Source organism: Alligator mississippiensis, chromosome 12, assembly GCF_030867095.1.
Source record: "Alligator mississippiensis isolate rAllMis1 chromosome 12, rAllMis1, whole genome shotgun sequence".
Lineage (NCBI taxonomy): Eukaryota > Metazoa > Chordata > Crocodylia > Alligatoridae > Alligator > Alligator mississippiensis.
Genome location: NC_081835.1, coordinates 49,400,167 through 49,413,247, shown reverse-complemented (window position 1 = coordinate 49,413,247; position 13,081 = coordinate 49,400,167). Strand labels below are relative to the sequence as shown.

The following is a 13,081-nucleotide window of genomic DNA, read 5'->3' as shown; positions in this document are numbered from 1 at the left end:
CCATGCCTAGCACCAAGAAACAAGAGCCAAATGTATTACACTACAGAAACTTGTTTTTTTTGTAGGGATGCCTGTATTCTTAATCACTAGTTATGAAGGCTACAGCCCAGCTGTCTGGAAAAGGCTGGCACCACCATGTCATTACTTTTTCTGGTGGCTCTAGTGTGACTGGCAGGGAAAGTAAAAAAAACACATAAAAACACATCATATTCCTTCTCCTTCCATAACATGTATCAAGAGACTCCAAACTTGTATGACTTACAGAAGTAGAAAAATTGACAGAGTCCTTCTACTCAGTGTTGCAGACATACATCTCTTGAAGACTCTTTGATGACAACTTGATTATATTATTCATCAAGACACCACAAGTTAGAGTGTAGCACCCTGTACTTAGCATATCAGTCTGGTGAAATTAAGAGGGCATTTAGCAGAAAACTATATAATTAGTTTGTGTCACCCCTCAACTTAAATCTCCCTATTTAGAGATAGTTATTTAATAGCATCAAGTACCAGGCAAAAGCTCCTGGACCCAAAGTATCAGCAAGGGAAATTTAATCTACAGTCCAGAATCCAACTACTTCCAAATGCTAGGCTGGTGTTTTGCAATATTACACTTTTTACCTGATGGCAATCATGACCATGCTGTTTGTCTTTTACTTCCCAGTGATAGACCTGGGCAGCTTTCACCTACTGCTAAGTGGCAATAAAATGGGATCACTGGGATTATGTGAGGACAAATGTATGTATGGAACCAGTCAATGATGAAGAGAAGGAAAGAGTTTCAAGGGAATTTTGATGGATTACAACAGCTTTTTCCTGGTTGGGGACATGGGAGCAAAATAGTAAGATCCTGAAATGCACAGGAATCCAAGACTGCACATAAGGAGGATTGTGTATCTAGGATTTAGTGAAGGTGGAGAATGATAAGCATACTTAGATTTATATATTACTTTTCAACAACATCTCTCTTCACAACCAAACTGAAGGAAAAAAAACTGAGGAAGAACATGGTACCCCAAGACTTTCTCCTGAAGTATCGACTGACATGACAATAGGTGTGGTGGAAACAGCTGTAAGGAAAGAGCCTGGTTTTGGAAAAGACTGTGGTGAAAGGGTGCAGGTGATAATAGAACACAGTGAACTGATAACAAAGCTGTTAGTGAGAGAGAAGAGAAAAGAAGAAACAAGTTAAGATTGGTGCACAAGAGCTGATGGGCTGGAGACCTGTGAAGAGATGGTAGAGGCCAAATGGCTAGTGGAAAGTTAAGGAAAAGTTCAGAGAGAAGTTTCTCAGCTCTTTGAGAGATCAGCAGAAGGAAACTTTGGCAAAGAAAAGACCAAGCTAGCAGGAGTCAACCCAGGGTTGACTAGCAAAAGAGGAAATGAAGCCAAAGGCAGGAGAAACTTATGGGTCAGGTGAGACATAAATGTGAAATATGAAGTTGCTAAGAAAAAAGAGGAGGACTGAGGAACAGAAATAAAGAAAATAAAGTGTCTACAGGAAATGCAGATAACAGATACCTGGTACAGGACAAGAAGGGAGTATCTATCTGATGGGCTAAAGTTTGAATAAGGAGAAGATGTTTAACAAAGGGGAGAGAACATACTGAATAAATCAGAGTACTATTTTATGAATATATGGTCCTTTGTCACCTGAGCTAGTGTTCAGTCATAGTCACCCCATCTCCAAAAAGAGACATTGCAAAAATAATAGCCTTGAGACAGGTCATGAAATTAATTAAAAACACAGAGAAATTAAAAAGATTAGGGTTTAGAAAGGAAATACAAAAAATAGGGCCAAGATGTACAAAACAATGAACAGTCCTAAGAGCACAAGCCAGAAAAAAATCCTGCTTATCCTTATACTGCAATAACTAGGGGACATTCAGTCCTAGAGGATGGCCCTCTGATAAATAAGGAACTACAAAGATGCCGCTGCAAAGATTCAATTACAAAATGAAAAAGCAGCTATTTTAAAGCTAATAAATAGATATATTTTATGAAGCACTGTGTATGAACTTACAGTTATAAAACCTCAATGATAAGATCACAGCACAATTCAGGAGGATTAAATGTTTATGTCGGAAAATTACACACAGAGTGATCTACAGTAGGTTAAGAAAACCCAAAAAACTATGGTATTTTTGCCATCGTGCTTTAAGGCACAAACCAACCACTAATAAATAGGGATCAGGAAATTATCTGCCTTATCTGTAGACAAAGCAGTACTCTTCATTTGACTTGACCTGTTGGTGTATGTGGGAACCATGTAAGGAGTCACTCTGTATCTCTCTGCAACTCACTGTAGCAAGCGTAGCTCATTAATTCCACTATGGTTAAAAAGAGAAAGAGGATGGCCCTCTGATAAATAAGGAACTACAAAGATGCCGCTGCAAAGAAATACTTCAAACACCTAAACATGGGCGGAGGTTGACTTTTTCATTATTTGTATTACTGTAGCACCTAGGAATCCAACAAGATAAGCTCTGCACAAACATACAACAAAATGCTCATCATTGAGAGTGTTACAGTACTTTTTTCTTAAATTCTGTGAACTGCTCATTATAGGAAACAGGATGCTGTAACCTATAGTCTAATGCAACTTCTTAAGTTCCTCACACCTAGATCATCCTTTTGTCATATGTGTTCTAGCAGTGCAGATAACACACACACACTTTGCAAACACTAAAATGTATTCAGAATGGTTGTAAAAAGCAAAATCAATACACTACTCCAAGGCAGGACTCACTCATAGAAATGGGATTTCGAAATGGACAGAAAGCTGCAATCTCGATTGGCCTTGATGGTGAAGATGAGAGGTTCCCCAGTAAGGACAGCTAGCTGGCCTACTACTTCCCCTGGATGAGTGATGAATAGACAAGTGTCTTCCTCAGAGTCTATCTTCCGCTGATACACATGAAGCATCCCTGAGATCACAAACCGGATATTAACATCCTGGAAAGAGTGGACACAAAGTTCCTCATTATAAATCCTCACAAGTTTCAATTCGATAATTGTTGTGACAATATTACAAAAAGCAATATGTTTTTCTAGGAGTTTTTAAAGAATTTATGCAGTATAAGTAGTCACATTTGTGAACTGTTAAAAACAGCTTTATGGATTGTTGCCAACTGCTGCAGTCCCAGTACTGAAATGGATCTTCCTCTGAATGATCAGGAAGGTCATCATGACTAACAGATCTCAAGAAGTGGACAAGCAATTCTAAGTGGAGATAAGGTATTCATAGCAGAACACTTTGGGTAATGCTATGCTTTGGCAAAACAGAATAGGTAAGCACTGGAACTGAAGCCAAAATTCATCCCCCGCATTCACTCCCCTGTTTTATGCATTTTTACATCAGCTACAAGTGCTATTATAAAAATCCTTTATCTTCTGCTTGTTGCAAAATGCAGCAATCTGCAAAGAACCCCGGATGTTTAAGAAAAGGTATTCTAATAAAAATGAGTGACTTTGATCATACATTGCAGGATGCATTTTTGGAAACGAGTAACCACACACTTGCACTGTACAAATATCACATATCTTCCTATGAAAATAAGTGTAAGCTAGAAGGAGCGAGAAGTGTGCAGATTTCTATTGCTTTTGGTCATACTACTCTTTCATATAAAGCAAAGCACAAAAGCTGTGGCTCAGACAACAGGTGATAGCAATGAGTTGTTCTCCAATTATAGAACAAACTCAATATTGTGCAAGAGAGATGAGGAGAAATAATTTCCCTCTTCCTCTGTGTGCATTTGGACTACAGTTTTGCATGACTATTCACCAGTGATACAAACTCCAGACAGTTCCTCTCTCTGGTGAGCTTCCCACGGAGGAGGGGAAAATGCCTAAACTGCCCTTTTCAACCTAACTTTTTATCCAAATCATTAGGTGCTCCTCACATTCATTGCAGCTGGGAATTTATTCTCCCTGTACCTCTGTCTGTATGGTCACTATTGTAACCCCCATTTTACAGGTGGGGACATGAAGCATTGACTGATGAAACCACCTGCACAAGCTTGGAATTGACCTGGAACTTTCAAAGGCTTCAAATGACAAGATGCAGTTTAATACACATCTTAACAACAATCCACTGTCAGAAGTATACAAGGATCTTGGCAGGATTCCATGCGCTTGTAATGAATGGCAAGTAATGTGGACTCTTTTTTTTCCTGCCATGTCACCCTTCACTTCATGAAGTGCACTTACCTGGTCTCCCTGCCTTGACAACACAGTCCCAGCAGTAACATGATGCAGGGTCACTCTGTCATCCAACAATGAGGGGTTCTAGGGAGGGAGGGAGGGAGGGAGGGGGGGAAACAAGAAAAATCACAAATGTACCATTTAGCACATCTGTGCATATGAAAAAAGATGTGAAAATATAAAGAAGTAACCATTAACACAGGAACAATCACTGACAGGAAGGTTATAAATCCTTTAGCCTTTAAGTTAGAGTTGCTGGTTTAACTGTGAGTTCAAGAGCCATTTTCATACATATGCCTTAGCTCTCTTCATTTAAATACATTTACAAGTTTAAGGACTTTATTTTGCTCTACTGTTGCCTTGAGTACTACCAGACTATGACTTTTCTAAGTACTGATATAAAAAACATTAAGTGGTTGATCTCATCAATGAGAACATGGTTAACATTTCAATACCCAAAGAATACTGTAGTAAAGAATTTTGACTGATTACAGATAAAGTTGAGTTTTGCATTTTCTTAAAGTTTAAGGCCAGAAAGTATTGCTAAATTAAATTCTGTCTGACCTCCTGTATAGGTCATAGGAAAGAAGGGCTAGAAGGGACCTCATGAGGTCATCTAATCCAACCCCAGTTAAAGGCAGGATTATTTCCAACTAAATCATCCCAGCCAAGTGTCCATCCGAACTGCTCTTGAAAATGTCCAGGGATGGAGATTCCATAATTTCTCTAGGTAGCCTGTTGTAATGCTTGACAACCCTCACAGTCAGAACGTTCCTCCTAATCTCCAACCTAAATCTCCCCCCTGCTGAAGGTTAGGGCCATTGTTCCTAGTCCTGTCTCCTGTGGTCACAGATAAAAGCTCATCTCCATCCTCTTTATAATCATTCTTCAGGTAACTGAAGATTCTTATTAAAACCCCTCTCAGTCTTATATTTTCCAGGCTAAATAGCCCTATATATATATATATATTCAACTTTCTCTGCAATTAGCTCATTAAGACTCATATTGTAGGCTCATTTTCCAGTCATTTCAGTGACCCTCCATTAAATGCTCCCTAGTTTATGTCTATCTTTTTTAATGTTAACCCCAGAAATGGCCACAACATTCTAGTAATAGCCTTGTCACTGATAGGACCAGTAAGAAGAGCGTCACCTACTTCTACAAGATACTCCAAGGATCACCTTAGCCCTTTTTGCCATGGTACTGCACCAACAACTCATATGTTGAGGCAGTCACCTGTCATTACCCCTAAATCTTTTAGGTGCAAATGGATGTATTTACACAAGACGCTTAAGCAGAGTAGACTAGTTCTACTGCGTATTAGTGTGTCATGGCAAAAGCCATGATATTGCACTAATGCACAGTAGAATTAATCTACTGTGCATTAGCATCACTTAAAAGGCATGTGCTGGTGCTACTGCACAGTAGTGCCGGTTACTGCACATTTAGTTAGTACCAATTATTACAGGTACTAAAACTTAAGGCGCAGAAACCACGGCACATTAATTCATGGGTAGACACGTGCCCACTGGTTTCCAAGAAAAAAATCTTGTACCTTAGAAGCAAAACCTGCATTTCTGGGTTACAGGTGTATTATCCTGCATTTGGCTGTCTTACAATACAGTGTTGGAGGACCATAACTTAACCAACCCATTCCAGATCACACTGTAATAGTAATGTCTCTCTCTGTTTCCTATCTGTATGTCACTTTCAAACTTTACCAAAGATTTTATATCATCTAAACAGTTGATTATAATATTACACAGCCTTGGATCAAGAACAGCTATTTAAACAGTCACACTCATTGAGATCTCTCCATTAGCAACTACATTTTGACATCTGTCAGCGAGCCAATTCCTAATTCAGCTAATGCGTGCTTTTTAATTCTGTATAATGGAACTTTTTTAAACAATGCATCATGTGGTACTAAGTCAAAAGCATTTGAGAAAAGTAAGCACACTAAATCAGCACAATTGTCTTTATCAAGCAGACCTATTATCCTGTCAAAAAACTATAAACAGACTTGTTTGACAATACCTACCGTCCATGAAACCAGGCTGCCAGGCATGAATTCTATTTTTACCCTCCAATTCTTTGTTGATAAAGTTCCAAATTAACCTTTTACCAGTGGCTGACATCAGGCTAAGCCATCTACAATTCCCTTGATCATCTCCATTCAAGTATTGATGCAATATTTTCAGTCTTCCAAGTACCTAGAATCTATGAAGGGTGGTTCCAAAGAGGATGGAGCTGTACTGTTCTCAGTGGTGACAGATGACAGAACAAGGAGAAAGGGTCTTAAATTGCAGCAAGGGAAGTTTAGGTTGCATATTAGGAAAAATTCTCAGTAGGAGGGCGGTGAAGCACTGGAATAGATTACCCAGAGAGGTTGTGGAATCTCCATTCTTGGAGATTTTTAAGACCTGGCTAGACAAAGCCTTGGCTGGGATGATCTAGTTGGGTATGGGTCCTGCTTTGAGCAGGGGGTTGGACTAGATGTCCTTTTGAGGACTAGTCCAACCCTAATTTTCTATGATTCTATGCATGTTAAGGGCGTTTCTTACTCATTTCACCCACTTTTAGAAAGATGCATTTAACTTAATATTAATATTTATAGTAGTCAAAGTGTCAGCAGTTTTTGCCAGTAAAAGTAGGCTAAAATATTTCTGCAGGTTCTACTATAATATCTGATTTTTATTAAGATTATTATTTAAGATTAACTGATTCATCTGAAAGGTCCCAATGTATATCCTGTAACAGATGATTATGGGAAAAGAAAACCGTTGGACAAGGCTAACAGGAAGTCTGCATTAATTCCTATGTTTGTATTTGTGGAAGCGGTTAGAGCACTACTTAGCCCACTGAGTGACCTTGAACAAGTCACTCTGCCTTGGTTTTCCATGTATAAAGTTAAAACAGAAGATTGACACTGACCTGAAAATGTGGAATCTAACGAGGCAAAGTGCTACAGAAGAAATAAGAACAGTTCTTTACTATTATTTATTAAAATTCTCTGCAATCACACTAAACAAGCCTTGCTTAATATGTCTTCTCTCTCAACCTACTTGACAGATCAGCTGGGAGCACTTTGATAACTGAACTGAATGGTGCCCTTTGGATTTCTGTCTTCTCTGAAAGTGTCTCTTTTCTGCTGAAAAACTTCTTGATAACCTTACAGGGAAACAACTTCATGAATTGTAAGACATATTCCTGTACCTCTTCCTGAAATGCCACACCTGGAGGGAAATAGTTTGCTTTTCTCCTTCATCCCAGTAATGGAACCTTCATAAGTGCACCAGACTGCATGTTGGACTGCAAAAATCAAACTCAGAGAGAGCTTTCAAATCAAGCCAAGCACCACTTTTCCTAAAACTACAGAAGCTAAGGAAGGAGCTACAGTCCTCTCAACTCTCTCCTGGGTATTTCTTACTAGAAAAAGTAGGAAATGGTTGCTCCATATATCACATTCTCTTCCCTCTGGGAATGTGCCATATCACATATCAATATTAAATAATCATATAAGACAGAAACGTGTAACAAAGCTGTAGCAGACACCCTTGTCTGAGGTACAGAAAGGACCAATGGGGTAAGTCTGTATATATGGATGTCACTTGACACCGACAAATGGCTGAATGCAGTCTTCTGCCTGGTAGTGTAAATCTACAAGTATGGGCACACAAACTAGTTACTTGCCAGATAAGGTAGGATGCAAACCTACAGCATGTCAACTACTCTGCAGTAACTGCTCATGGAGATGCTATTTTTCCCCAAGGTATAGGTAGCGTAGCTAACCCAATTTACACCGAGAGATAAGTTACCCTGCATTATCACATAGTAAGCAGGTGTACAGAGAGCTGACATCCCAGCTTACTCTGTAGTAACTTATTAATGTGTTCATACCACAAAAGGCAGATTCTGCCTTCTTATGCAGCTCTGTTGGTACACTCTTTTATAAAGAGACCAATTTAAATGAATAAGAATAAGGCACTATTCAGGTAAGTAAGGCAGAATATGGCCCTTAATGACTAGCCTCACCACAGCAGGAAATGAAATACAGGAGGGATGTTAATGTTTTACCATGGTAATTGTTATTCCAGCTTGCTCTGTAAATCCAAGACCTGAAGGAGGAGTGCAATTTAGGAAAGTTTAATTTTATCAAATGAAAGCAAGCAAAGAACAACAACAACAACAGACATGCTATTCCCTATAGGTAGGAGATGGTCAAAATATTTGATTAAACAATATTTAATAAAAAATGCAGTTTTATTGAAATTGAGCTCTTTCATGGGAACAGATCTAGTTCAAAGAACTTTTTGGACAGGAAAACATAAAATAATTTTGTGTGCGTGTCATTTCAATTGATTTTTATTTTAAAATAACTTATATTAATATATTTGTATTTAACATTACATACGGACATATTTAAGATGGCAATATCAGAGTCAAAATTCTGTTTTAAATGCTAATGAAAAAACATTTTAATGGCCTGGAACTGAAATATTACAGAATTTGCCTTTTGTGGGAATTTCTTTGATGTTGTACCTTTCATTCTAATTCAACAGAAAGAAAAGTGACAGTGTGTCAGAATTTCCTTTGAAATGGAAATTCCCATTCCCAACGAGTCCTATCCATGACACATGATTATCTGACTTTTTTTTACCTCAACAGGACTATTACCATTGCTATTTCAGGGGACAGAAAGGGCCAAAATGGATCAGATCTGAGGACTACGCAGTCCAGTACCTAGTCTCTGACAGAGGCCAATACCAGAGGCAAAACACTCAGACTAGGAGTTCTGCTCTAAATATTTTTTTTTTGCAATAAATATATAAATTAAAATATACACAAGGTTCACATTCATACAGTGCCCAGTTCATGGGAATAGCTCCTTGGCACTATAAGAAACAGAAATAATAAATTAAGTGATAGCGCTGCATGTTGGAGAGGAAAAATACTATCTGCTTAAGACAAAAATCAGCCAGCGTAACCCAAAATAGGCCTTCATGGGTCTGCCTGAATAAAAGTAGCAACCAGAGGACTAAGCAGCAAAATGATGGTGTTCATTTTGAGAGGAGACTTCTTTTGACCTCAACTATTCTAATCTAATTTGCATCTATGTATAATCATGGGCATCTTAATTGAACTCGAAGCCCCAGAGAGAATAGGGAAAAGCAAATCATTCCTCTGCTCCTCATTAAGACTACTCTTTTTTCATTTAAATGGCAAGATCATTACAAAACTCTCACAGCTCAAACAAGAACAGTGTTCACAAAGGAGGACTTAAAGTGACAACAAAGCACCATATTTACTCAAATAGAAGATGACCCTGATTATAAGATGACCCCCAGTAATTAGATTCTATTTCTAGAAAATGTATAAATTTGTTATATTTTTACAGATACAGAATCCAATTATTGGAGGTCTGCCTTAAATTTGTGCCCCTCCTACTGCTACAGCAAGGAAAATAAACATGGGGGTCAGGTAGCCCTTTACTACATGCTTCCCCCCAACTTTTTCCCTTGGCAGCCCTTTCCCCCTCTCCTTACCATCAGGCACTGCTCTCCCTAGAAGTGAGGAGCAAATTTAAAAACGATAACCTTGAAATTAAACATGGGTGTAGCAATTTGTACATACTACCCATTCACTGAGTTTATTCAGAATTGATGCATGTTACCTTTTTGTGAAACTACTGAAAGTTTTAGCACAGGTATTCCATAAACACAGATTTTTCTTAGGCATCTATCACCATTGTATCCAAACACAACCTATCTGCTTAGATCCGGATTGGGTTTCTGAACACCCTGGTTCCTTAGCAAAATCTGACACTACAAATGAAAACCAGATAATTTATTTTAACTTCCATCTCTGCATTAGATGCTCACTTGAGAGCATCAGGTGCATACAACAAATCACAAACCAGGGGTGGGCAAAACAGCAGATCCAGCCAGTGGCTCAACTCCATTTCCCATCAGCCCCTGCCCACACTGCTTGGCCCAGTCTCCACAGAGACTCCAGGAGCAGCAGGGCCATAATGGCTTCCAGGGTCTCCATGGAGACTGACCCAAGCAGCACTGGCAAGGTGCACAGCTGGGCAGGTAGCTATGTCCAGGGCCGGAGGTAACAGCATGGGCTGCAGCCAGGGCAGAGCCGCAATCTGCTGCTTGCATGTCCCTGCCCGAACCCGCGCTCGTAGCAGGGGGGTGTGGGCAGCAGACCATGGCTCTGCCCCAGCTCCGGTCTGCACTGTTATTGCTGCAAGATGCCGGCCGGCGCTGGACCCAGCGCAGATCCATGCCCAGCTATGCACCTTGCCAGCACCACCCAGGCTGGTCTCCATGGAAACCCTGGGAGCACAGGGCTGTGACAGCACCAAGCTGTCATGGCCCCACCGCTCCTGGGATCTCCATGGAGACTGGTATGAACAGCGCATGCAGGGGCTGCTGGGAAATGGAGTCTGCCACAGGCCCAATCCAGCCCACAGGCCAGATTTTGCCTGTACCTGATAAACTCGTATAATGATCACATTGCTCTCTGCAGTGCAATGAATTTCCAATTTCACTCTAGAGAGTTAATATCAACTGAGCTTACTGGAAAGGAACAGAGAATACTATACTCATACCCTGGCTACCAGGCAAAAAAAAATTATTTTTTCAAATTATTATAAATGTAATTATTTGTCATACTTAAGCCTACATACATCCTATTACCCAAAGGATCTTGCACACCAAGTTTAATTTTGGTTTACCTTCAATAAAACAGGGCTATAAAAACAAACATGTTCCCCAGTCAAAGAAATAAAAATGATCCAATTTCCTTACAACTCCTGAGGCAGACATATACACTTGCTTGCCCTTCGATTGAGGCCTGCATGGGGTCTCTTGGCTTCATTCCTAACACATTCATTTTATGGTTTTCTAACATACAGTTAGACACTGAACCAGGCGATGCCAATTATTTGTGGACAAGTAGAAGGATTATATTTAGATGCCACTTAACTTCACTGCAAATGGGAAAAGTAAATTAGAGGCAGATCTGCACTAAATGAAATCTGAGCACCTAACAGCTTACTCTACAGCTCACATTCCACGTACATTTTAATTCCACTCTCACATCCACATCAGGAAAATAAAAACATCAATCTCTTACCATGCTCTTCAAAAATATCCTGTTCAAACTATGACTCCAGGAAGTACAGCCTGCATTAAATCACCAAAAATAGAAGTATTCTCCCTTTTGAGCCCTAAATGATTGTGCATTACAGCTGTCTTAAACAGCCTCTGTGTTTCAGTGGTAAAGTGATCCCTGCATACAGATATATTTTAGTTTAAGGACTATTTTACTTCTGCCTGTGCAGAGACAGCTGCAGAATCAAGGACTCAAATTTGTAAACTGCTTTAAGTGATTTCAAAATAAGAGATAAGAACGGCTTCAGGTTGTAAGGTTGAGAATATTCATCAATAACCTAAATGGTATGGGTATTCCAGGGGTATATAGCCAGGAAATTCAGAGTTAAGGTTGAACCTAAAAATATATCCAAAACATTATAGTTCAGAAATGCAGAGTTATAGTACACAAAACAATCATGACTATCGTGAACTATATTTTTATCCACTCCCGTCCCCATGGTATCATGACAAATCTTCCCTCAAAGAAGCCTGGCTCCACTCTTTGGATAGTTCTTGGGGGGGGTTTCTGTTTTGGTTAATTTTGCAAACACGGGCAGTATCCTAAAATGAGCAGCCTTGGGGCTCTGGTCCCACTGAGAACTAGAAGGAGGGAGGCAACCTATTTTAAACAGGCCAGCTCTTTATGAAATATGATTTGCTTAGGTATATGGTCCTACCAGACACTGCACTTGTTACCCACAGCTACTGACGTATATTCCATTATTTACAAGCCTTCATCTCATTTGAAAAGGAAGAGGCATCGGCTCCCAACCAAGAGCTAAATTCAATCAAAAGAAAAAGAAATAAGGCAGCCTGGTGTTTGCTTCACAAAACTTAGATACACAGCATGGATACTAGCCCTTTTTTCTCCTATTGAATTGGGCCCCATGCTTTCAGCATAGTTGAATTTATCCAGCAGGTTCATTTTTTTTAAATTATACATTGGGAGAGAAATTATTGTTTTAACATATCAATGGATATAATTAAACTGGATAGTCTTGATCTCTGACGTCACAAGAACAATAGGGGTATTTAGTTTTCAGGTGATGATAATAGTTTGAAATGCTGGAAGTGAACTTTTTCTGCCTTAATATCAAAATGGCAAGGCATGTTAGAAATTCCAAAAGAGAAGTCAAGGTTAATCGGCAGAGCTAAATAAAGCCTTCCATAAATAGAAGCGCACAAGGTTTATGAGGCCTAAACCATTCAATTTTGCCCTTCCTTCCCTTTCCCCCCACTCCCGCCCCAAACAGTGAGGTGATGTGACGTGCGTTCATTTTAGAGCCAAGAAACTGTAGCATCTAGCAGGGGTTTAATCTGCAGAGTTGGACTGCATTAGACTATTAGCTACTCAAATGAATTATTCTCTTCATGTAAACAATGCCATTCACTCTCCAAGCTTACCCCCCCCGAAAGATGACCTGAAAACAATCGCCTCAAAGCAACTGGTTCAAAATTAAATTGCCAAAGGTATTTATTTTTGTGCTTGTGAAAGGATTGCTTTCAGAGTGCTTTCCACCAAAAAATCTCTTACTGGATTAGTATCTTGAATGTAATCTTTTAAAAATCAGATGCGAGGTATTCTGGTACCATGACAGCAGTAGCAGTGAACTCAGCTACCCTGTAAACACCTCTCTATCTACACAGAGTAGTTAATATGGCAAACTAAGGTGTGAATTTACAATACACCACCTACACTATCTGTACACTAT

At 39.4% G+C, this 13,081-nt stretch overlaps 1 protein-coding gene across 7 annotated transcripts in view; it reads right to left on the bottom strand.

The window, feature by feature from the left end:
* Positions 1-13,081, bottom strand: part of PNPLA7 (patatin like phospholipase domain containing 7) — a 280,484-nt gene that overhangs the window by 166,933 nt on the left and 100,470 nt on the right. For all 7 annotated transcript variants that reach the window (XM_059715474.1, XM_059715475.1, XM_059715477.1 and 4 more), the window contains 2 exons: positions 4,210-4,287; positions 2,750-2,955 (listed from right to left, as the gene is read on the bottom strand). In XM_059715474.1, the coding sequence (XP_059571457.1) occupies positions 2,750-2,955; positions 4,210-4,287 (284 nt within the window). The remainder of the gene's footprint in view (positions 1-2,749; positions 2,956-4,209; positions 4,288-13,081) is intronic.